This window comes from Chrysochloris asiatica, unplaced genomic scaffold, assembly GCF_000296735.1.
Source record: "Chrysochloris asiatica unplaced genomic scaffold, ChrAsi1.0 scaffold00138, whole genome shotgun sequence".
Taxonomy (NCBI): domain Eukaryota; kingdom Metazoa; phylum Chordata; class Mammalia; order Afrosoricida; family Chrysochloridae; genus Chrysochloris; species Chrysochloris asiatica.
In genome coordinates, this window is record NW_006408656.1 from 2362024 (window position 1) to 2386690 (window position 24667).

General features: G+C 36.9%; 1 protein-coding gene across 2 annotated transcripts in view; it reads left to right on the forward strand.

The window, feature by feature from the left end:
* The window catches only part of ATF7 (activating transcription factor 7), a 96385-nt gene that overhangs the window by 10939 nt on the left and 60779 nt on the right, over positions 1–24667 (forward strand). For both annotated transcript variants that reach the window (XM_006869951.1, XM_006869952.1), the window contains exon 2: positions 15818–15886. In XM_006869951.1, the coding sequence (XP_006870013.1) occupies positions 15839–15886 (48 nt within the window). In that variant the 5' untranslated portion in view covers positions 15818–15838. The remainder of the gene's footprint in view (positions 1–15817; positions 15887–24667) is intronic.

Genomic DNA, 24667 nt, shown 5'->3' on the forward strand with positions numbered 1-24667 from the left:
TTTTAAATACAAAATTATTACATTTAGCAAAATAATTTAGGTAGAAGAGCTGCTAAACTCTTTAATGTCTGGCTTAATAGAAAGCAACCGGATTCTCTTATCTGCTTCTGCATTTAATCTGTTGCAATACGTTATTCTGGTTGAAGTGAAGAAATCTGGTTGCACAGAGATATGTAATAGGAAAAGGAAGGAGTATTTTAATAGTTTTATCAGAGCATAGTGGTTACGAATCGGGCTGCGAACCTCAGGGTGAGCAGTTCGAAAGTACCAGCTGTTCCGTGGGAGAAAGATGAGGCTTTCTGCTCCCATAAAGATTTACAGCCTCAGAAACCCTGTACAAGGTCACTATGAGTTGGAACCGACTGCACGTCACAGAACAACAATATCAGATAATTTTGAATATTCTTCTTTGACACTAAACCAATATCCAAAAATTAATGGTTTATAAAAGATTAGCTGTAATGTGAAATCAAAACCCACATTTGTGTACTTTGGATACTCTGCTACACTGGTCTATCTTGCCCTTTGAATAGATTGTCTAGCCATATATGACTTTGACCCCATGAGTCTTCTGAAAGGGGTCTTAGGCATTTGTAGGGACTCCCAAAGCATACTTTGGAGACTGTTGTCTTACAGTGCCAAATTTGAAAAATAGTTATTTTCCATCTGGAAGGAATATAAGCTCTCCAACTATCCTAGTGGTCTCAAAGGGTGGTCCACTGACTCTGTGCACTAAAATTACCCAGGGTGTTTTTTAAAAGTGTGGATTCCTGGGCCCAATGCCAAGCAAGTCTGAATCCATGGAGGCCTAGAAGTCTAGTTCTACAAAGTGCCCAGGTGAATATACTAACATTTGAGAACTGTCAATCTAGCTTAATTGATGTTATGTTGTTGTTATTAAGTTCAGTCAAGCTGGTTCTCATTCAGAGAAACCCTGTCTAGAGTTTCTGAGATGCTAAATCTTTGAGGAAGCAAAAACTTTTTCCTGTGGGCTCGAGCCGCCAACCTGTGGTTCACAGTCCAATGATTATTTTACAGAGCCACTGTGAACCCAGTTGATGTTAACGTTGTTGTTATAAGTGTAGTCGAGTTGGTTCTGACTTATAGCGACCCTGTAAAGGGTTTCCAAGGAGCAGCTGGTGAGTTCAAACCACTGATCTTGCAGTTCAAACCAACCTTTCTGTCTAGAACTTACTCTATAGCACCACATGGTATGTTGTTCAGTGATGTTGAGTCAGTTCTGACCCAAAACAACCTTGTATAGGGTTTCCAAGGAGCGGCTGGTGAGCTTGAGCTGCTAACTTTGTAGTTCAAACCAATTTTGCAGTCCAGCGCATTAACTCACAGTGCCACACCATGAATTCGTGTGCACTTATAAGTGTACCTTATTTAAGAAAGGACTTCTGGTGTGGCACTGTAGGATCAGCACTGGACTGTATGAACCACAGGTCGGCAGTTTATACCCACCAACTACTCCTTGGAAACCCTATACAGGGTTCCTATGAGTCGGAACTGACTAGATGGCACTTAACAACAACAACAACAATTTAAGAAAACCTAATTTCTAAAATTTGAAAACCCAAACAAGAAGAAATTAAAACTTACATTGTTAAGTCCCATCAAGTCAGTTCTGACTCATAGCAATCCTGTATGGGTTTCTGAGGATCGGCTGTTATGTTTAAAATACTGACCTTGCTGCTAGCAGCCAAGTAGTTATCCTATTATCTCCATACCAGAATGCCACTTCAGTAGTTACATTAGGAAACTATTTATTAAAGATTTAAATCCTGATATTTGTCATAATTTAAGATATCTTTATTGACCATGTGTTTTGATGACTCATATATACCAAGAATCAGCAGACTTTTTCTATAAATATGTTGGCTTTGTAGACCATAAGGTGTCATTACAACTACTTAGCTCTGTCATTATAGCACAAAAGTAGCCATAGATAATACATAAACAAATGATTGTGGCTGTGTCCCTGCAAAACTTTATTTATGGGTACTGAAATTTGAATTTTATATAATTTTCACATGTCACAAAATAGCCTAGTAATTTTTTGAAAACCTTTTAAAATATATAAAGTGTTCTTAGTTTATGGGGCATACAAAAACTGATGGTAAGCTTCACACCTAGTATGTGTAAAGCTTGACAACTCTTGATGTATACTATAGTTGGATTATGAATTTAACCTTGTTGTTAGCAGTTCAGTGCTTATCCTATAGTGCCACATCAGGACTCCAAATATAGAAATTAGACTATAATAAAATATACTAAATGTTAAAACTATGTAGTTGTTGTAAAGTGTTGTCGATTTAGTTCCCACTCATAGCACTATGAACATCATTTATTTTCCTAGGCAAAAATAATACTTCACAAACTTGTTCAAGTCTCTCACTTGTTTTTTAGACATTAATTTATGTAAGCATTTAAGAAGCTGCTATGACTCCTACTATGGTACTGTAGGATAAGTACTGGATTGCTAACTGCAAGGTCGGTGATTCAAACCCACCAGCTGCTCTTTGGAAACCCTGTATAGCAGGGGTGGGGAACCTTTTTTTTCTGCCAAGGGCCATTTGGATATTTATAACCTCATTCGCGGGCCATTCAAAATTATCAACTTAAAAATTAACCTGCTACATTTGGCCAAATGTTTCATTAACTTACCCTATTGTGATGACTGAAGGAGCTCTGGTAGTATAGTGGTTACGAATTGGGCTGTGAACTGCAAGGTCAACAGTTCAAAACTACCAGCTGTTCCGTGGGAGAAAGATGAGGCTTTCTGCTCCTGTAAAGATTTACCACCTCAGAAACCCTGTATAGGGTCACTATGAGTCAGAACTGACTCCACGGCACATAACCACCACCACCAATGTGATGACTGGAACTGCAGGTGCCTTGGCAGGGCCAGACCAAATGATTTTGAGGGCCTCGGTGTGGCGCTTTGGGATGAAGCACTGGACTGCAAGGTCAGTTTGAACCACAAGGTCAGTGGCTCAAACTCACCAGCCACTCCTTGAAAACTCTATACAGGGTCACTATGAGTCAGAACCTGCTCTTTGGAACTTAAAAAAGACAACATACTGGTGTTCTGGAGCTGAACTGCAAGGTTGGTTTGAACCTCAAGGTCGGCCATTCAGGATCAACAGCTGCTCCTCAGAAACCATATTACAGTGTTGCCATGAGTTGAAACTGACTTGACAGCACTTAACAACAACAACAACATCATACAGTCTAAGGATTGGACATTCCCCACCCCTGCTGTACAGAGTCACTGTGAATCAGAACCAACTCCATAGCACTTAACAAAAATTGTGTGCTAAACAGTTGGAAATACAAAATTCAATTACAAATTGTTTAATTTTAAAAAGGTGTGGTGTCCATTTTTGTATTTTGTTGGAGTATGTGAAAACAGATAACTTAAGTCACATGATTCTTCTTTTGTCTATTTTTGGGTAACTCTCTGCCTCAGTATCCCAGTCTGTTAGTTAACAAGGTACAAGAACCCTGATCTAAAACAAGGTTAATTAGTTTAAGACTGCTATGCTTAATAATAAAATGATCCAGAATTTATGAAGAGAAATTTTACTTCCTAAATAATTCTGATTCCTAGTAAAACTTGAATCTTCTTTTTTCCTTTTACTATTGTACTTTCAGATTATATGTTTATTGGAATCTTTTCCTTAAGTTAATTTTCTAGATGTAATGAAATCATAGCATCACTGAGTATCCTATGGATCATAAAATGATAAGATGGTTGTGGTAGGGAGTGCCAGTGTTTATACTTTTTGCTTCTTGTTGTTAAGTGCTGTCGAGTTGGTTCCATCTCATAGTGACCCTGTATAGCGTTTCTGAGGAGTGTCTGGGATTGAACCACTGACCTGTGGTTAGCAATCCAGTGCTTATCCTACTGCTCCACACCAGGATTCCATTCTATGTATATAGCAGATATAAGTTTAAATTTCCATCATGCCTATTTTCTGTATGAAGCTATTTATAATTTTAGATTTTTTATGGTGGTCCTTCCTGAACTTAATTTATCATTTGATTTTGTTTCTTTATGATAGAGTATGAGCAATTTTGTGTGATTTTTAAAATGCACTGTTTAATAGTGAATAATTGTTATCAGGACTGATTGTGAGGGTTGGAAATGTAAAGGTAGATGTTTTGTAGCAAGGAGGGGAGTGATTAACTTTACAGTCTAGGAGCGGAGGTCCCTGGGACCATCAAGGGAGAAGAGCGGAGAGCGGGACTGTACCCAGAGAAGCAGTGACACCAGAGATGGAGGCAGAGACAATGACGTGGCGAGATGGAACAGCTGGGGACTTTAGACCCAGAGAGGGAGAGGGGCTGTGTGCTGATGACCGGGGGTGGGGGTGGGGGGTAGGCTTTTAGGGTGTACCCTTTGGTTGGTTGATGATGCATAGAGGGAATTGTAACCATGGCAGTCAAATGATATATGGTAGGATGAATGTAAAACTAATGTTCTCCCATGTAAACTATCACATAATTCACAATAAAACATTTAAAACAAAACAAACACACTGTTTAGTACTTGAAAATAATCGTCTGGCAGATACAGCCTTTTAAAACAATTCTTTGACGTGTTTCTTTTTTTCTTCCTTAAATCATATAGACTGGCAGTCATTCTTACTATTACTGTTACATGCCGTTGAGTTGGTTCTGACCCATAGCAACCCTGTGCAAGGGTTTCCAAGGATCAGTTGGTGAGCTTGAATCACTGACCTTGCAGTTCAGACAGCTTTGCAGTCTGACACATAAGCGCACAGCGCCAATCAGGACTCCATAATAATTCTTTTTTTTTTTTTCCCTATAATAATTCTTATTATTAAGTTACATTAAAATACTTTTAAAAAGGTATATATGATCTATGATCACTGTAACTTTGAAAAACACTAAAGGTACAAAGAAGAATTTAGCTCCTGAAATATCTTTATCCAAAAAAGACCATTATTAGCATTATGATGATAATTCCCTTATCTTTGTTTATGCTTTTTTTTTTTTTTTAAGGAAACTCACTTTTAAGCTAAGAGATCATTATTGTATCATTTCTTTAAAAATAATATATATTATAGATATTTAAAGGAGCTCTGATAACTTACTGGGTTACACACTGGACTGCTAATCTCAAGGTCAGAAATTTGAATCCACCAGCAGCTCCATGGGAGAAAGATTAGGCTTTCTGCTCCTGTAAAGACTTACAGTCTCAGAAACCCCATATAGAGCCCCTAAGAGTCAGGACCAATTCCATGGCACACAGCAGCATGGATATTAAGGACACGACTAAAAGCATCTTTAACTGATACCTGGTATGGTGGTGTAGAATAAATACTGGACTGCAAGGTCAGTTTGAACTGCAAGGTTGATGGTTCAAACTCACCAGCCACTCCTTAGAAAACCCTATACAGGGTCGCTATGAGTTGGAACCAACTTGATGACACTTAACAGCAACAACGTATTCCTATTGAAGTCCTGGTGTAGCATTGTAGGCTAAACACTGGACTGCTGACCACTAGGTTAGTTGTTTAAACCCACCAGCTACTCCTCAGAAATCCTATGAGGGGTTTCTGTGAGTCAGAACAACATGTTCCTATTACTATTCTCCCAAGTGCACAAAGCAACAAATGTCATAAACTTTTTGCTTGTTTTTTAATAGATCTGGATTTATTTTGCATATACATTTTTGTATCCTGCCTTTCCACTTAACGTATAACATTTTCTCATGTCATTAGTTTTTTAAAATGCTGTTCTTAACAATTTAAATATAATCCAGTACCTTAATTTGATTACCCATTCTTCTTAATTTACAGTTAAAGTTGTTTTATTTCTTCTGTCATAAATATTACTATGTTGAACATTTTAATATGTAAATAACCCAAGTTTCTGGCTTTACCTCAGATTACAGTCCTGAAAGAAAAATAACTTGTCTGACGGATGTAAAACACTTTAAGACATTTAGTACAAATATTACCAGAAATCAAACTATGTATTACATTAGGCAAATCTGCTGCAAAAACCTCTTTAAAATGTTAAAAGAGCAAAGATGTCACTTTGAGGAGTAATGTGCACATAACCCAAGCCATGGTGTTTTTCTATTGCCTCATATGCATGTGGAAGCTGGACAGTGACTAAAAAAGACTTAGGAGAATCGATGTATTTGGATTATGGTATTGACAAAGGGCATTAAAAGTACCGTGAGGTGTCAGAAGAACAAACAAGTTGTTTTAGAAGAAGTATGATTGGATTGCTCCTTGAAAACTAGACTTTGTCTTTTGTACTTTGGATATATTGTCAGTAACAACTAGTCCTGGAGAAGAACATCATGCTTGGTAAAGTGTAGGGTTAACAAACAAGAGAAGATCTCCAATGAGGTGAATTGATCTACCACAACAGGGGGCTCAAGCATAACAATAAGTGTGAGGTTGGCAGTGTTTCATTCTGTTGCACATGGAGTTGCACTGAGTTGGAACTGACTTAATAACACCTGACAACAACAAATTGCCAGATTGCTTTCTAGACAGATTGTCCAAATTTGTTCCAAAAGTGCTATATAAAGGTGCCCTTTCTGCTGCATTCTTGATTGGCACTCTTTTGTACTTGAATGTATATTTTAATAGTTCTGACCTAGGTATTGTTTTCAAGGTTTAGTTAAATATCTTCCTCCTCTCTATTTTTAGTTGGTTGGTTATGTGCCGTGGAGACGGTTCCGACTCATAGCAACCCTGTGCAGGGTACAGGATTTCCGACGCTGTAAATCTTTACAGGAGCAGAAAGCCTCATCTTTCTCCCACGTAACAGCTGGTAGTTTCGAACTGCTGACCTTGAGGTTCGCAGCCCAATTTGTAACCACTGCGCTACCAGAGCTCCTTATTTTTAGCACTCTAATAAAAAACTAAAGAGCTCTGTTTGGGTGCTTGTCTAAATTTTCAAATTGTTTATAGCCAACATGAAAGGTGTTATTTGGATGATAAGGATATAATTGTTTGGGGGTAGTCATATAGTGTGCCCTAGGTTAGGCACAAAGTAGTTGTAAATATATATTTAAAAGGTGTCTTAAATAAGTTGTTGTTAGGTACCATTGAGTTGGTTCTGATTAATTGTGATCCTATGCACAACAGAACAAAACACTGGTTTGTCTTGGGCATCCTCACAGTTGTTGTTACGCTTGAGTCCATTGCTGCTGCCACTGCACCAATCCATTTCATTGGGATCTTCCTATTTTTTGCTGACCCTCCACTTTACCAAGCATGATATCCTTCTCCAGGGACTAGTCCCTCATGATAATATTATGTCGGAAGTATGAGAGATGAAGTCTCATAATCCTGGCTTCTAAGGAGCATTCTGGCTGTACTTCTTCCACCACAGATTTGTTTGTTCTTCTGGCAGTCCGTGGTACTTTATATATTTTCTCCAGCACCATAATTCAGATGCATCGATTCTTCTATGGTCTTCCTTATTCACTGTACAACTTTCACATTCATATGAGGATATTGACAACACCATGGCATAGGTCAGGTGCACCATAGTTCTCAAACTGACATCTTTGCTCTTTAACACTTTAAAGAGGTCTTGTGCAGCTTGTTTGCCTAATGCAGTACACCATTTGAGTTCTTGACTGCTGCTTCCATGAGTGTTGATTGTGGATCCAAGCAAAATGAAGTTTTTGACAACTTCAATCTTCTCTCCATTTATCATGGTGGTCCAGTGGTGAGGATTTTTGTTTTCTTTACAGTGAGGTATAATTTGTGCTGAAGGCTGTGGTCTTTAATCTTCATCAGTAAGTAGTATTTTAATTCCTGTTCACGTTCAGCAAGCAAGATTGTATCATTTGCAAATCGCAGGCTGTTAATGAGTCTTCCTCCAATCCTGATACCACACTCTTTTTCATATATTCCACTTCCATGGATTATTTGCTTATTATACAGATTGAATAAATGTGGTGGAAGAATACAGCCCTGGCACGTACCTTTCCTGATTTAAACCATTCAGTATCCCCTTGTTCTGTTTGAACGACTGCTGCCTCTTGGTCTATGTACTGGTTCCACATAAGCACAATCAAGTATTCTGGAATACTCATTCTTTTCAATGTTATCCATAGTTTGTCATGATACACACAGTAGAAAACCTTTGCATAGTCAATAAAGCACAAATAAACATCTTTCTGGTATTCTTTGCTTTCAGCCAAGATCCATCTAACATTAGCAGTAATATCCCTAGTTCCATGTCTTCTTCTGAATCTGGTTTGAGTTTCTGATAGCTCCTTGTTGATATCTGGTGTAGCCATTTTTAAATTATCTTAAGCAGAATTTTACTTGCATGTGATATTAATGATACTCTTTGATGATTTCTGCATTCTATTGGGTCACCTTTTTTGAAATGGATTTGATGTGGATTTCTTCCATTTGGTTGGCCTGGTAGTTGGCTTTTATATTTCTTGGTATAGATGAGTGAGTGCCTGTAATAAATACTTCATTGGTTTATTGAAAGATTTCAGTTTGTATTCTGTCAATTTCTTGAACTCTTACTTTTCACCAATACCTTCAGTGCTGCTTTGACTTCTTCCTTCAGTAACATCAGTTCTTGGAAATGGTTGAGCACTGACTATTTCTTTTTGTTACAGTGACTCATTATGTACCTTCCATCTTTTTTTTTTTTAACCTTCGATCTTCTTTTGATACTTTCTTCATTCAATATTTTGCCCATGGAATCCTTCAATATTGCAAGTCAAGGCTTGATTTGTTTATTTATTTTTTAGTTCTTTCAGCTTGAGAAATGCTGAGTATGTTCTTCCCTTTGATTTTCTAACTCCAGGTCTTTGCACATTTCATTATAATACTTGACTTTGTCTTTTGAGCTGCCCTTTGAAATTTTCTGTTTAGCTCTTTGGCTTATTTCTTATAGTACCTTTAGCATCTCTATGCTGGAGGGCAAGTTTCAAAGTCTCTTCTGACATATTTTTGCCTTTTCCTTCTTCGTCTTCTTAATGACCTTTTGCTTTCTTCTTGTGTGATGTTCTTGATGTCATCCCACAGCTCTTCTGGTCTTTGGTTATTAGTGTCTGATGCATCTAATTTGTTCTTGTGAGATGGTGTCTAAATTCAGTGAGATATATTCATACTTTGTACATTACATGTTCTAGTGTGGCACTACAGGATAAGCACTGGGCTGTTAACCATAAGGGTCGCTATGATTTATTCAGAATTGAGTCAGTGGCACTTAACAACATTTTCAAGGTCATATTTTGGCTTTCATGGACTTGCTTTAATTTTCTTCAGCTTCTCTGAACTTTCATATGAGCAATTGATGATCTGTTCCACAGTCTGCTCCTGGCCTTGTTTTGGCTGATGACATGGAGCTTTTCCACTCTCTTCCCCTTATTGTTTTTAATAAGTGCCATTGAGTCTCTTCCCATAAACGTAGTCAATTTGATTACTGTGTATTCTATGTGGTGATATCCATGTATATAATTGCCTTTTATGTGGCACTTAAGAACAACAACAATGTTGTTTAAAAAAAGGGATTTGCAATGTATAAGGCATTGATCTTACAAAATTCTGTTATGTAATTTTCAGTATCATTTCTATCACCAAGGCCATATTTTCCAACTATTGATCCTTCTTCTTTGTTTCCAACCTTTGCATTTCAGTCACCAGTAATTATCAGTACATCTTTTTTTTTTCTTCTTCTTCTTTGTTTTTTTAAAAACTTTTATTGTGAATTAAGGTTTATAGACAATATCATCAGTTTAACATTCAACAAATCATACTCTTTGTTGTATCTCAATGATTGCAGTCCTCTCATGCAACAACAGTTGTCTCATTTCTTCCCTGTGGTTACCCATGTGTTTGTGGGATTTATATATATATATACACAACTCATTCTCCATTACCCATTCAGCCTGTGTCCCTGTCCATGTATCTACACACAGAACAATGGTGTTCCAAGCTTGTGTGTGTGTGTGTATATCACTACCTCTATCCCCATTAGTCCTGTATACCTCACTGTGTCTTCACCTATCTTCTTCATTCTTCTTCCAGCCTCCCTCTTGTATATTGCCCTCCCTGTTGCCCATCACCCAACTGAACATGTGTCTGCCCTCTAGCCAGTGAATTACTTTCCCTTCACTCCTACCCCTGGTAACCATCAAAGAATGTTTATTTTAGTATAAAAACCTTTTCTTGAGTTTTTACAATAGTGGTTTCATACAATGTTTGACCTTTTGTGATTGACTCACTCAGCTAATATCCTCAGGTTTTTCATGTTTATCAGTACATCTTGATTGCATATTTGATCAGTTTTAAACCAAAGAAGATTGTAGAATTCTTCAGTTACATCATAATTTGCTTTAGTGTTAAGTACATAAATTTGAATAATAATGATATTAACTGACCTTACTGGTATGCATATGGATATTATTTTATCACAGACAGCAGTCATTGTCCTTCTAGATAAATGTTCTTTATGATGATGAATGTTACACCATTCCTCTTGAATTTGTCATTCTTGGTATAGTAAACCAAAATGGTCCTAGAGTAGATTCTGACTCATAAGGACCCTATAGGATAAAGTAGAACTGACCCATAGGGTGTTCAAGTTCTTTACGGAAACAGACGATCACATTTTTGTCCATGAAACAACTAACTGGTGGGTTCGAACCACTGATTTTTTTTGGTTAGTAGCCCAGTGCTTAACCACTATACCACCAGGATTCCTTTTGTTTTCAGTCTAGCTATCTATGTTTTACCCCACTCCCCTTTGTTCACAGATAATAAACTATTGCCTTTCCTTTTTACTCATAAAACTAAACTAGGCCCCTCTTTGGAGACCACCTGTGGCATTATAGGCTATGCGCTGGACTGCTAACCACAAGGTCAGTGGTTTGAATCCACAGGCTACTCCTCAGAAACCCTATACAGGGTTGGTTGCTATGAGTCGGAACCAACTTGGCAATCTCTCTAGTCATTAGCATAACAATTATATGCTGTTGATCTAAAATTATTTTGTTTACTCATTTAGGGTTTATCTCTTATTTTAAAATGTAAGTAAACTTTGTGATGACAGAAAGCTTCTCTGTCTCATTCACTATTAAATTCCTGGGGCCTCAAACATATAATGGACACCTGGTGTGGTGCTTTAGGGTCAGCACTGGACTGGGAGCCACAAGGTTGCCAGTTCAAACCCACCACTCTCTCCTCCGAAACCCTATACAGGAGGGTTGGTATGACTCAGACTGACTCAACCACACTTAACAACAACAACATATAATAGGCATTGGGTGAATTAATGAATTCTAAAACTGACTAAATATGTATCATCCAAAAGTAAATTTTGATTATTACTTTCAAACAATCTTTTACCCCCCTTTTTTTTTTAGCCAATCTTTTTTGTGCTCTTGTCTATACCCTAAAATTGTTAGCAAAATAATTTTATAAGTGATAATAAACAGTAGGAGAAATAGCAAGAGATCTAAGTAATGATTGACCTCTGACTAACTGAACTTGTAAATTAAGCTGTCATTGTTACTGCTTACCTGGTTTCTTTCATACTAGAAGAATATAAGATTCATTTTTTTGTAGGGGTATTTTTTAAATATATGACTAACTCATAGGACTATATCTTTTTGTTTTTATGTCTATTTTGCCTCATACTTAATAGTTTCTTAGTAATGTTTAATGAATGAAAGATAACTAGGTTCTTTCCTGATTTTTATGAATCTTTGATTTTTTTATGATGCATATGCCCTCCATAAGGAGCTCTGGTAGCATAGTGGTTACGAATCGGGCTGTGAACCTTAAGGCTAGCAGTTCGAAACTACCAGCCGCTCCGCGGGAGAAAGATGAGGCGTTCTGCTCCCATAAAGATTTACAGCCTTGGAAACCCTGTACAGGGTCGCTATGGGTCGGAATCGACTCGACGGTACTTAACAACAACAACAATGCCCTCCATATATTTTTTTATATCCAGTATTAGGAACCCAAGAAGTTGTCCCTAGATGTGATTGTGTGTGGCTTTTATTCCATATTTAAAGTCAGTCCTTCTTATTGATAACATTAGTTGGTTCTGAAAAAGAGTATCACAACCAGGTTCAGAGAATTGACTTTATAGACCTCAGTGACTAACTCCTGTTCTGTTAAAAAAAAGAAAGAAAAGAAAGACCTATATTTATATCCTATATAAATAGAGAAAGGTAGAGAGAGAAATAGAATTCCTGGGTGTTGCAAATGATTAAGTGCTAGACAATTTTATCCAAAGGTTGCCAGTTTGAACCTACCGAGACATACCTCAGGAACCAGTTTCCAAAAGTTCACAACTTTGAAACTCCTATGGAGCAGTTTGACCACACACAAAGGCTTGTCATTAGTTGCATTCGACTCTGTGACAACTAACAGAAGAGAGAGGTATAGATGCATAATCTATTTTCTTCCTTGCATGTTGGTACAAGACTATTTTAGAATTCTTTGCTGGCAAAATTAGCATAGATTTTGTGAAATTATCCAAGTTATTAAAAATCTTCTAAACCTTGGTTTTTCTTTACTTTTCTTCTCTCATAGCATTTAGATGATTTTCTCTTTTGAGTAAATAGTAATTTGTATTGTGTGTGCCTTGTAATGGCCTTGAATGCATGAACATTTTCCTCTAAAGACCTTTGTCTCTAGGTCGACCTTTTTATACATCTTTGTTTTCCTGTTAGTTCCTAAGATCCCCACTGAAAGCATCTCCTTTCACCTTGGCAATGCCTTTTAATGTGTCTATTCCTCTACTGTCATTTATTGTTTAGTTGCATAAAATGCTTGAATTTCCTCTTGAAGAATAGATCCAGAAACAGACTGTCTTACCCAGACACATGATCTACTTGTCAAGCAGTATAGTTACAAATGGGCTGTGAGTTAAATTCAAGTGAATGGCAGCATCATTATTCAAGAAGATTTCATTTTTTGTCTCAGCCTGTTTATACCATAGAAACGTGTTGATTTTTGTTTGGGAGATGGCATCAGTTTAATCTCTTACAATTAGAGACTTATTTTAAATGTCAGGTAGAAATAAGTATTGACATTCTTTGTAACAATTAATGCAGCAAACTGGGAATGAAGGAGAAATTTTTTTTAAAAAGATGTTAGCTGGAATTTTTTATTTTTAATGGGGAGATAGGTCATCATTATCATTATTAAATATTTAAATTAAAAAATCTTTTTAGTATTTAATTTTAAAGTGAAATTTTTCATAAAGTAAGACAAGAGATTGAGGCTTAAAAATAATTGTATTATTTAAGAAAGGTCATTCTTTTGTCTATTGTGATCTCCCTTTGGTGAAAATGGCAAACATAAGGCAACAATTGAAAGGGAAGCAGGAAATCCTAGTCAGTCACTATAGATCTGAATATTTAAGAGCCATGAAAATGCTTACTTTTGTTACATTTTGATCCCTCCCCCAATTTGCTGATTTTTAGGTTTTTGTTTTCTTTCGACTTTCAGAAAATCATTTTTTTCATCGCCTTTTCTAATAAAGATGTCACTAAATAAAATTTGAAAGCCATGTGTTGTGATATGATTATACAAAACCAAGTTAAAATTTGAATCTTGTGGTTTGAAAGAAACCATGCCAGAATTTATTTAACTACTTTTTATAACAATAGTACTCCACTCATCAGGTAAGAGCCTTTCCCTTCTCTAACAGAAAAGTGAGAAAACTTAGCCCAATTCACAGAACCAAGATAAAGGTAAGAAGTTCTGGCTGGTTCTTGTGTTATTTCTGCTCTAGCCCTTATACCTCACTTCTTGGTTGAAAATATGTTAGAGGACCTTGTTGAAATAAAATTCTCAGTTCATGATTATATTAGGAAAGCAAGTTCTGGGACTAGGAAATGAAATTGTCTCCAGCACAGCAGTTATTAGGAATTTTTCCAGAAGTTGAACTGCTTTCTGAGAGTGTTCAGATAAAATTTTCAGCCATAATGGCCTTCATCTTTGCATTTATTTATTTGTATTTATTTTTTGCATTATGTTTTAGTTCCAGAAAGTGCTAAAAAATCATCATGTATTTAAAACAAACAAACCAGAAAGCCCTCTTGTCCTGAGGCTGTGTGAAGAAGAATGAAGCTCTCATTTTCCCAGTACCCAGTCATCAGCTTGAGCTGGTCTCTCCTAGGAACAGAATTTATTGAAACAATTTATCCTGGCTAAATGTGATATAAATCTGTGTACACGTATGTACATACAGACTCTTCCATTACAGCAGTGCTGCAACATCAGTTTTCTTCATAGTTAGACCCTGTACCTATCACACTGAAAGATGACCTTAGAAGCCCTTTGTATTTTATGGGACACCCCACAATTTTAAACACCGATTAGTTGTGGAATTGCTGATCAGATAACCAGAAATACTGCGTTCCAACCCCAGAGTGAGTCTTAAGAGAGTAGGAGAGATTTTACCCAGGCACCCTCTGAATTTTAAGTTTTAATTGGTTTTCCAATTACCGATTCAGTCTCTACTTTAGCATTTTATTTTAATGCAGGCCTAACTGAGGTTAATGTGACATTTTGGTTTATCTGCAAGGTAAAAATTTGAAATTTGGTTAATAGTTCTGTCATTTCCAGACATTCAAATTGTGGTTCTTCCTCTCTCATCTTTCCTTTTTCATAGTCTTTTTGTGTACTTTTCTCTCTTGTGGGAAAAATGTTTGAAAATGCCCTTTAGGAGTTTATTCTCTGAAGGCTTTTTGTTTTGTTTTTTAACTCTCACACTTAAAATACTATATATGATTTAGGAATATTTTATTATTAGTTGGGGATATGGGATATTAGAAATCTCCATGACACATTCAGAGTATAGTTATTGCTCTTTGACCAAGAATTTCAACCAACATTTCAAGAGTTCATCTTCAATAATTAAAACAAAACAACAACAGTATAAACCCTGTTCAATTCTTCAGTGAAATAGAGGGGATGGATAGTGATGCCTTTTAGTGCCTTTTCTTTTATCCCCTGCAGCAGCACACATCTGTTGGCTGCAACAGAGCAGTCCAAGATCTCTGGCCGAGAGCAGCACAAACAGCCGGAACATATTCACCCAGTAAACCCCCAAAGAGTCGACATTTGTTTTATTGCTGCTTTTAAAAATCTAGCCATAAATAGAATCAGAGGGGGAAGGGCACCGATATTTCTCCATTTGCCACAGACGATTGGTGGGGGGAGAAGGAGGCTCCCAGTGGAGAGAGAAGGTTTTTATTTTTATTTTTTTATTAATGAAAATCATTTCCCATGTAGCCCAATAGCATGGGTGCTTTGTTTTCTTTGGCAATAATCTGGGATAAACGGCCCTTGCCAACAGTCTCGTAGTTTATACACCAGGGAGCCAGATTATAGCCCTGTAAAATGGAGCACCCCTCCTATAATCCCTTAATTAATTAAATGACAAATTTTGGTCTTCTCTAGTTTAGAAATATGGCTTCCGCATCGAGCGTTCAGTGGATTTATTGACATGGGGAACTGCACTGGTTGTAATTCAGCAGACTGGAGAAGTGTGTTATATACTGTGGCCTAAAAAGGGAAAGGCTTGGAAAAGGTTTAAAATTCCTTGAATATTTAAGCCTAAATTTTTCTAATTAAAAGTTTCAATTGAGGCACAGTAGATCATATGCCACCTGTCTAATGGGTCTCCCCAAAGTAGTCTGTGTTTACAGCTTAGATAAATGGCATTCTTGGGACACCTGTTTCTAGGCTTGATATTTTTGAAGCACTTTTTTTTCTCCAGCGTATTTAACATAACTTTTCCCCTCTATGTCCCCCCTCCTCAGCTCCGCTCTGCTATATGAAATATGGGAGACGACAGACCGTTTGTGTGCAATGCCCCAGGCTGTGGACAGGTACGTTTACAATATACTTTATTGTGAATGTCTCGTTGTGAATCAAAGTGGCTGTTTTATCACTAAGGCAAAGAGTTTAAAGCCGGTATTTTACGTGATCACTGGAGGTAATCAGATCAGAGGATTTGCAGTGTGTAAATCCAAGTTATGAGGAAGTGTAGGCACTCTACCGTAATGAAATCTGCCTTGGTCTCTTCCATATTGTTATTCTTCTGGTGTTTGTTTCCCAACACAGTGTTGAGGAATACAGTTGCTCTCTTCTTCTTTCTAATACTGTCCATATAAATACAAAGCACGTTTAGAAATATCTTCTCACCTTTCATGGATATAAAAGTCTGCTTAGCATATTTAGAGAGGCATCTGAAAATGTACCTATTCTCTGGTGAACCCTAGTTCACCAGAGTCTATTTGTATCTTTTAAATAAGAAAAAGTCATGACATTTTTTTTTGTTTGTTTCCTGTTTTTTAAGTGTTGATCCAGAAAATCATTGTTAGCAGGCACATGTTTATCTAAGAAAGACAAAAAAGACAAATCTCACATAGATCTTGAGATCTCACAGCATAATATAAACTACAAGATTCCTTAGCCATTTCCCGTGTCAGATACCATGAAATGCATTGTTCTGTATGTCAACTCCATGTAATTATTTGCATACGTTTGTATATTATGTTTCTGATAAATTCATCTTATGCTTTTTAAAGTAATTTTGTTGAAACGGCCCCTGTTATTTTTTTTTTCATTTTCCATCTTAACGGTTCTTCCTAGACTATTCCCTACTCCCATTTTCTATAAAAAGATGAAGAAAGTCTTTCCTGTCTTTATTAATATATTTTATAGACTCTAAAGGGTTTAATTGCTGTTCTATTAAGAACATGTCATGGGACTGCCCAGTGACACATACTGGTGGTATGTGAGATAGCAGACTAGTTCTATTAAACATTATAAATCTTAGACAAAAAAGAGAAGGAGCTAAGTTCCAGAGATTCCAAAGAATTGGAATTTGAGAGGTAGATGAGATGTGGGTGATAAGGAATGGGCAGGGGAGAGATTCCAAATTCCATCCAGTAAAGACTGAAATTTTAAGAAAAGATTCAAAAGCCATTGTATTCTGTGGTATTCAGCATCCTAGAATGTATTTCCTTCCTTGTCAAAGTTTTCAACTTTATTATTGATTTCATTTTTCACCCATATGGTTTATATTTAAATTTTTAATAATAGAAACCAGTTGGGAAAATAGGATAAATTTGTTTCACTTTTCAGACAACTTTATAGGAGTACGTGTCTGAACCTGATCCCTCCAAATTTTTGTGCGTGAATTTGATGTTACTGTGACTTCTGGTGTGACGCTGTAGGATCAGCACTAGACTTCACGTCACAAGGTTGGCAGTTCAAACCCATCAGCTGCTCTTCGAAAGCCCTATACAGGCTTGCTATGAGTTGGAACTGACTCGACAGCACTTAACAACAACATGACTTCCATAAGGAACCCTGTTGGCAGAGTTGTTAAGCACTTGGCTGCTAACCAAAAGGATGATTACTTGAACCCACCACAAGTTCTCTGGGAGAAGAGATTTGATGATAGGCTCTCATAAAAATAACAGCTTGGGAAACCCTGTGAGGAATTCTGCTCTTCCTATAGAGTTGTTATTGATAGGAATCAACTTGATTGCACACAGCAACATAAATCCTGTAACTGACACCTTGTGCCCTTTTCACCTCTCTCCTATACAGGAGACTCTGACTTACCACATATTCTTGTTACAACAACCACACTTAAAAATTTGTTTTTTTGGGTTTTGTTACATCTTATCATTAGTAATATGTATGTGTTGTTGTTGTTAAGTGCCATCGAGTCAGTTCAGACCCATAGCACCCCTGTATAGGGTTTCTGAGGAGTGGCTGGTGAGGTTGAACTTCTGACCTTTTGATTAAACCAACTTTACAGTCCAGCACATTAACCCACAGCACCACAGTATGTATCTGTTAAAATGTATCTGTACATTTATATGTAATATTTCCAACTCCCAAAGACAAATGAAATTGGATTTATGAAGATACTGATAATAAAAGGCCATAAGATTTAAAACAATTTTTTAAAGGCATTTGATTTAGGTGAGAGCCAGCTTAAGTTGGAGTCATCAGAACAGAATCCCATCACAAGTTGGGGGATACCTGTACTTTAAAGACATGTATTTTTGTTGAAAAGGTTTATTTTTCTCACATTTACAATTATTTTTTCTTCACTATTGTCTGATGAACTCAATTCCTGTCTAAATAAATTGGGAGTAAATTCAGAGGATATTGGAAAAACATTGTGCATAGGGTCGCTATGAGTTGATACCAACTCAATGGCACCTAACAACAGCAACATTGGAAAAAGTATTAATCTAACCTTCCTATATATCATCCAAAGGAGCTGTGGTGGTGCAGCTTTAAGCTAACCAAAAAGTTAGCTTTTCGAACCTGCCAGCCACTCCATGGGTGAAAGAGAGCAGTCTGCTTCCATAAAGATTAACAGCCTTGGAAACCCTAAGGACAGTTCTACTCTGTCTTATAGGATCACTGTGAGTCATAATTGATTCAGTTGCTAGGCATATGTTGTTGTTTAATGCTGTCAACTCGATTCCTGTATAGTGTTTCTGAGGCTGTGTATCTTTACAAGAGCAGAAAGCCTCACCTTTCTCTTGTAGAGCAACTGGTGGATTCAACCTGCTGACCTTGTGATTAACATCCCAACATATAACCCACGACACCACCAGAGCGCCTTAGCGACCCTGTATAGGGTTTCCAAGGAGCGACTGGTTGATTTGAACTGCCGATGTTGCAATTCAAACCGATCTTGTAGTCCATTACTTATCGTACAGTGCCAACATGAATTATGCAAGATTGCTATGAGTTGGAACAGACTCGATGGCACTTAACAATATACCCCTCTTATATGTTGTATTCTTAAAACCATACAAACAGGAACTTCTCGAATAAATAAAAATAAATGATAATAATAAACAGTACCACAAGAAAAGCATTGCTTACGCTCTATGAAGAAGAAAAATAGGAATAGCATCTCTTGAAGCTGTCTTCGCAAATTAATAGTATTCACTTGTGAAATCCCAGAAGGGACTTATGTTTTTTTTGTTTTTGTATTATTTTGGACTAGAGTTAGCGGACAATAGGTACTTTATATTTTGCTTCCTTCTTATATTGTTGTGTTCTGTTTACCGTAAGCCTTTTTCTTCCCTTACTTCTCCCATTTCTGAATTGTTTTTGTGTATTTTGATTATTAGCATTCATTATAACCTCTGGCATAGGTCCTAAAGGGTTTTTTCAGCTTCATTGGTAAGGTGGTGAAACTTATGGAGATAGTGACCTTCCTCTTTTAGATTCTTCATATTTGTTTCATAGAGAAAGAATTGAAAGCTACAGTTTAGACTTTGAAAGTAGTTTTTGACTCATCCCTTTATTTCTTTTGCATGTCAAAACTTTATGGTCAGGTATCAGACAATGTGCAGATCTTTAAAATTTATAGGAAACTTCAACACTTCTATAAGAATAAAACAATTCAATTAAAAAAATGGGCAGAGGACATGAGCAGACACTTCACCAAAGAAGAAGACATTGAGGCGGTGGCCAACAAACCTGTGAAGAAATGCTCATGATTATTAATCGTTGTTGTTGTTAAGTGCCCATTGAGTTGATTCCAACCCATAGCAACCCTGTATAGGGTTTCCAAGAAGCAGCTGGTGAGCTTGAACCATTGACCTTGAAGTTCAAACAACTTTGCAGTCTGACGCATTAGCCCACAATGAGAAATGCAAATCACAATAACAGTAAGATATCATCTCACCCCAGCATTAATAGCAAAATTCAAAACAACAGAAAACAACGATTGCTAGTGAGGATGTGGAGAGACTATACTGCTGTGGGGACTGTAAAATGGTGCAACCACTATGGAAAATGGTATGGCACTTCCTCAAAAAGCTGGATATAGAGATACCATATGACCAAGCAATCCCTCTAATTGGTATACATCCTCAAGAAATAAGAGCCAAAACATGATAATATGTACACCCATGTTCATTATAACTATTCACAATAGCCAAAAGCTGGAGACAGCATACATGTCCATCAACAGAAGAATAGATAAACAAACTTTGGTACATAGACACAGTGAATACTATTTAATGTTGAAGAATAACGGTGAATCTGCAAAACACCTCATAGCATGGGTGAACCTGCAGGACATTATATTGAGTGAAATTTGTCAGTCACAAAAGGACAAATATTGTATGAGATGACTGTTGTAAAAACTTAAGGTTTTCATGCTAAAGAAGATAGTCTTTGATCATTACCAGGGGTGGGAAGGAAGGGGAAGTAACTTACTGGTGAGAGGGTGTTGTTGTTGTTGTTAGGTGCCATTGAGTCGGTACCAACTCATAGCAACATTACGCACAACAGAACGAAACACTGCCCTGTCCTGTGCCAGTCTCAAAATCATTGCTACGGTTGAGCCCACTGATGCTGCCATTGTGTCATTCCATCTTCTTGGAGGTCTTCCTCTTTTTCGCTGACCCTCCACTTTACCAAGCATAATGCCTTTTCCAGGGAAAGGTCCCTCCTGATAATGAAGTATGATAGATAAAGTCTGGCCATCCTGGCTTCAGAGGAATATTCTGACTGTACTTCTTCCAGCTTCTAACACAGATTTGGTTGTTCTCCTGGCAGTCCATGGTATTTTTAATATTCTCCTTCAATACCATAACTCAAATGCATCAGTTCTTCTACAGCTTCCTTAATCATTGTCCAACTTTCATATGCATATGAGATTACTGAAAATACCATGGCTTGGGCCAGACACAACCTAGAGTCTTCAAATTGGTATCTTTGCTCTTGAACACTTTAAAGAGTTCTTGTGTAACAGATTTTCAATACGTTGTTTGGTTTCTTGACTGCTGCTTCCGTGAGTGTTCATAATTGATCTGAACAAAAAGAAATCTTGGACAACTTCAATTTTTCTCCATTTATCTTGATGTTATTGATTCAACTGTGAGCTTTTTGTTTTCTTTACATTGAGGTGCAACCCTTCCTGAAGGCTGTGGTCTTTGATTTTCATCAGTACATATTTTAAGTCCTCTTCACTTTCAGCAAGCAAGATTGTATCATCTGCATATTGCAGGTTGTTAATGAGTCTTCCTCCAATCCTTCTTCACATAATCCAGTTCTCAGATTATTTGCTCAGCATACAGATTGAATAAGTATGTTGAAAGACTGCAACCTTGACTCACACCTTTCCTGATTCTAAACCACTCAGTGTCCACTTGTTCTGTTTGAACAACTGCCTCTTGGGCTATATACAGGTTCCTCATGAGCATGGCTAGAGTGTAAACACATGTTAACTTGGGTAATAGGGAAAGCAATTAAAAACATAAACAAAACAAACGTAATGGTCAGGTAAGATGATATCGTTTTTAAGTTATATTTAGACTCTTCCCAAGTTTCTCCTAGTATCTGTTAACAAATAACTTGAGTGAAATCTCAACAAGATTTTCGTGTTTGCTATATGAAATGGTGAAAATCTGACAGAGTATGAATTTAATGAAGTGAACCACCTTTGGACTACCATACAACTTTCTTACATCCCTGAGACCTCCAAGCTGTTCAAGACTCACTGTCATTGATTCAATTTCTGTATTCCAGAAATTGTAGAGTAATGAAAAGGCTAAAAGCAAGTTCTAAGAGGAAGGACTTTTAAGATCATGATAATTTTTGCAAGGCATGGTTAAAACCGACTGCTGTAGAAGCCTCAAAAAGTAGTGGCTTCTATCAAGTAGGAGATGAAAGAATGAAAACACATTTAAATTTAAGTCTAATTCTTAACAACAATAACAAAAAACCCCAGCAATAACAAAAACATAGTACCCTTGCATTATTTCAGTAACTGTTCCCTGCTCAGGCTTTACCCTGCAAACCCCTAACTAAACTCAGAGAACATCTTAAAATTTTAACTTTAAGAGAAGGTGAAAGAAAAATTCACCTAAAATAGACTAGTGTATTATGCTCTCCACTATATAATCAAAACCATTGGGCTTTCAATGGATACGTAAACATGTTTTGGTTGCTAGGTCTTTAATGGCTGTTATTTTTGGATTCTGTTCATGATCCACTTCCCAACAGTAAATCTGATGTGACACAGCTGAGTTCTAAATATGCTGCATGTACTTTTTAAAAAAGATGGCTGCTAAAGGTTGTGCTGCTTACATTCTTAACCGAAAAGACAGGTGATGGGATTTTTCTAGCCCTCTCATCTCTATATTCTCCTGTTGAGACTCTTTGTTTCTCTTGAGGCCTCATCACCCTCATGAAGAGGAACTCAAGGCAAGTATTCCTGCTAATATCTCTCTATGGAATATGGTAGCAGGAGTAGTTAATGGAGCTACCTCTTGAGAATGGGTTAGTATTAAGGCAAATGGTGCCCCTGATACCCTTTTGGCAAAGGGCTGATTGAATCTGAATTGTATGGGTTTTTGAAATGTTTATAGAATAACATGTATTTAAAAGCATAGTGACTATAAAATGGCTTTGCCTTTGTGTTATTGTTAAAGTAACAGAAATATAGTTTGGTGCGGAATCTAGGAAGTCATGTAAGCTTTTAATGCTTTTAACTGAAAGTAGATGATGAAGATGTTTTACTGTATAAGGAAGCAGGAATAAGTGCTATATTTCTGTCAGTATTCTTGAATTTGAAGTGTTCTTTTTAAATGGCTACAATTAAGTAACTTACCTTTTGGGTGCTTTTGGTCCTTGAGTGGCACAAGCGGTTTACAGTTATCTGCTAACCTTAAGATTGGTTATTCAAAACCACCCAGTGGTGCTGTGGTAGAAAGACCTGATGATTTAATTCTATGAAGATTATAGCCAAGAAAATCCTGTGAAGCAGTTTTACTTTGTAACATCATGGGGTGGCCATGAATTGTAGTTGACTCAATGGCAATGGGTTTTTTGTTTACAATTAAATAACTTGCCTTTTGCATGCTTCTTACCTAGTTTGTATTTATCAGAAGTCAACAAATACCTCTTTTAGTCATATGTCACTGGTTTATAAGCCAAATTATGCAAAATTAATAATCAAACCTTTGAGCAGAGCTTATTACTTAAAATGTTTGTTTCCCTAATACTAGAAAGACATTTCCTTTGATGAGATACTGCTAATGGATGGTTAGTATTATCCTATTATTAGATATTGAGACAAGTCATAACCACTCAGTATCAACTCTGTCCTTTTAAGAAAACATCTTTTGATTGTTTCACTGTCCTGTCTGATCCCGAGGTGCTGATACTCTTTTTGTCCCTGAAGATATTTACTATCAGATCTTTTCTTCTCCCAGAGGACATTTAGATATAGGTTGAGATTCTGTTCATATCTTTGTAACTGCAGCATGAAACATATAACCGGCTCATAGACCTCCAGGGTCTGCTTTCCCTTTGTAAGGCCAAGAATAGTGATAGAGCCCTAGTTGTGGTAGAATTGAAGGCAGCGTCTTGTACCTTCTTATCTTGTCATGTAATAGGAATGATGTTTATGGTACTGTAGTCCTGGCTTCACTTGGCATTTAACCAGCCTCCAAAGCTGTTTATTGCTTTGTTTCCTCTGCCTTCATGAACATTATCCCTTAAATCTCTATTGCTTTGTAATATATGAGGCAACAAATAGCTCCTATGATTGGTTAAATGCTGGCATGCTGCAAAGGTATATGTTTTATTGCCTATATAACACAGATCTACAGAGCTTATTCCTGTTATCCCAACATTCCCATTATGTGGGCCATACTGGTGCTATGGGACTCCAGATCTTTAATTGTATACCTTTGGCAAGTTTCCCTGTTACCTGGCATGATCACAAAAGAAAAACAAGGAAAAAATGAGCTGGTTATGGTTACCTTATGTTAGAGGAGCACCTTGAATTGGAGAATTAGAGGAAGAAATGGCTCTGGTAGGTAAATGTCATTTGTGGTGGTATATATTATGTTTACACACTTCGACAGGTGAGGGCAATTTCAGGCAGACAAATAAGCCTTTCTTGTTCACCCCCTGCCAAGAGTTTAAAAAAATTCAAATTTTAAGTTAATAATTCATATTTCATTCAATAATTCAACCAGTTCACATCTGGTAAGACTGCCTGCATGCTGTCAGGCAGCTGAAAATACACTGCATTATACACAATTAGGACAAATGCTAACCTTATTTTTTGTAATAATATGCTGATTTTGCAGTAAGTTTCATTCTACTCCTGAGTGTGCTGTAGTTTTATATAACCCGGTGATGGAAGCAGACAACTGTTTTGTAGTATATAGACAATATTGGGACTAGTATTAAAAAAAAATGTCGAGGTACTAAGAGTGAGGAGTTAAACCCACATTTTTAAATGCCTGATCAAGCAGATGACACCCTTGGCACTTGCCCTTTGAAATATGTGGGTGGTTATTTTGTTTTTTCATAGTACATTTATTATTATGTTATTAACAACATAGTAGATTAAAAGCATCCTTGACTGCAGTTGACAAAAAAACAAAACAAAAGGCTTTGTGTAAACCAAATTGGAGTTACAGTTATACTCAGGAAATTTAAGGTGAAATTTTTCAGTTATTCACTATTGTTTTCCTTGGGTGCAATTTAGTATTTGGAATGGAAGTTCAGAAACTGTTTTTAGAGCATTTCTGGTAGGAAAAAGAAAAAAATCCTCTATCTGTATTCTAATACTTCCTAAATCAAGAGAAGGGACTCTT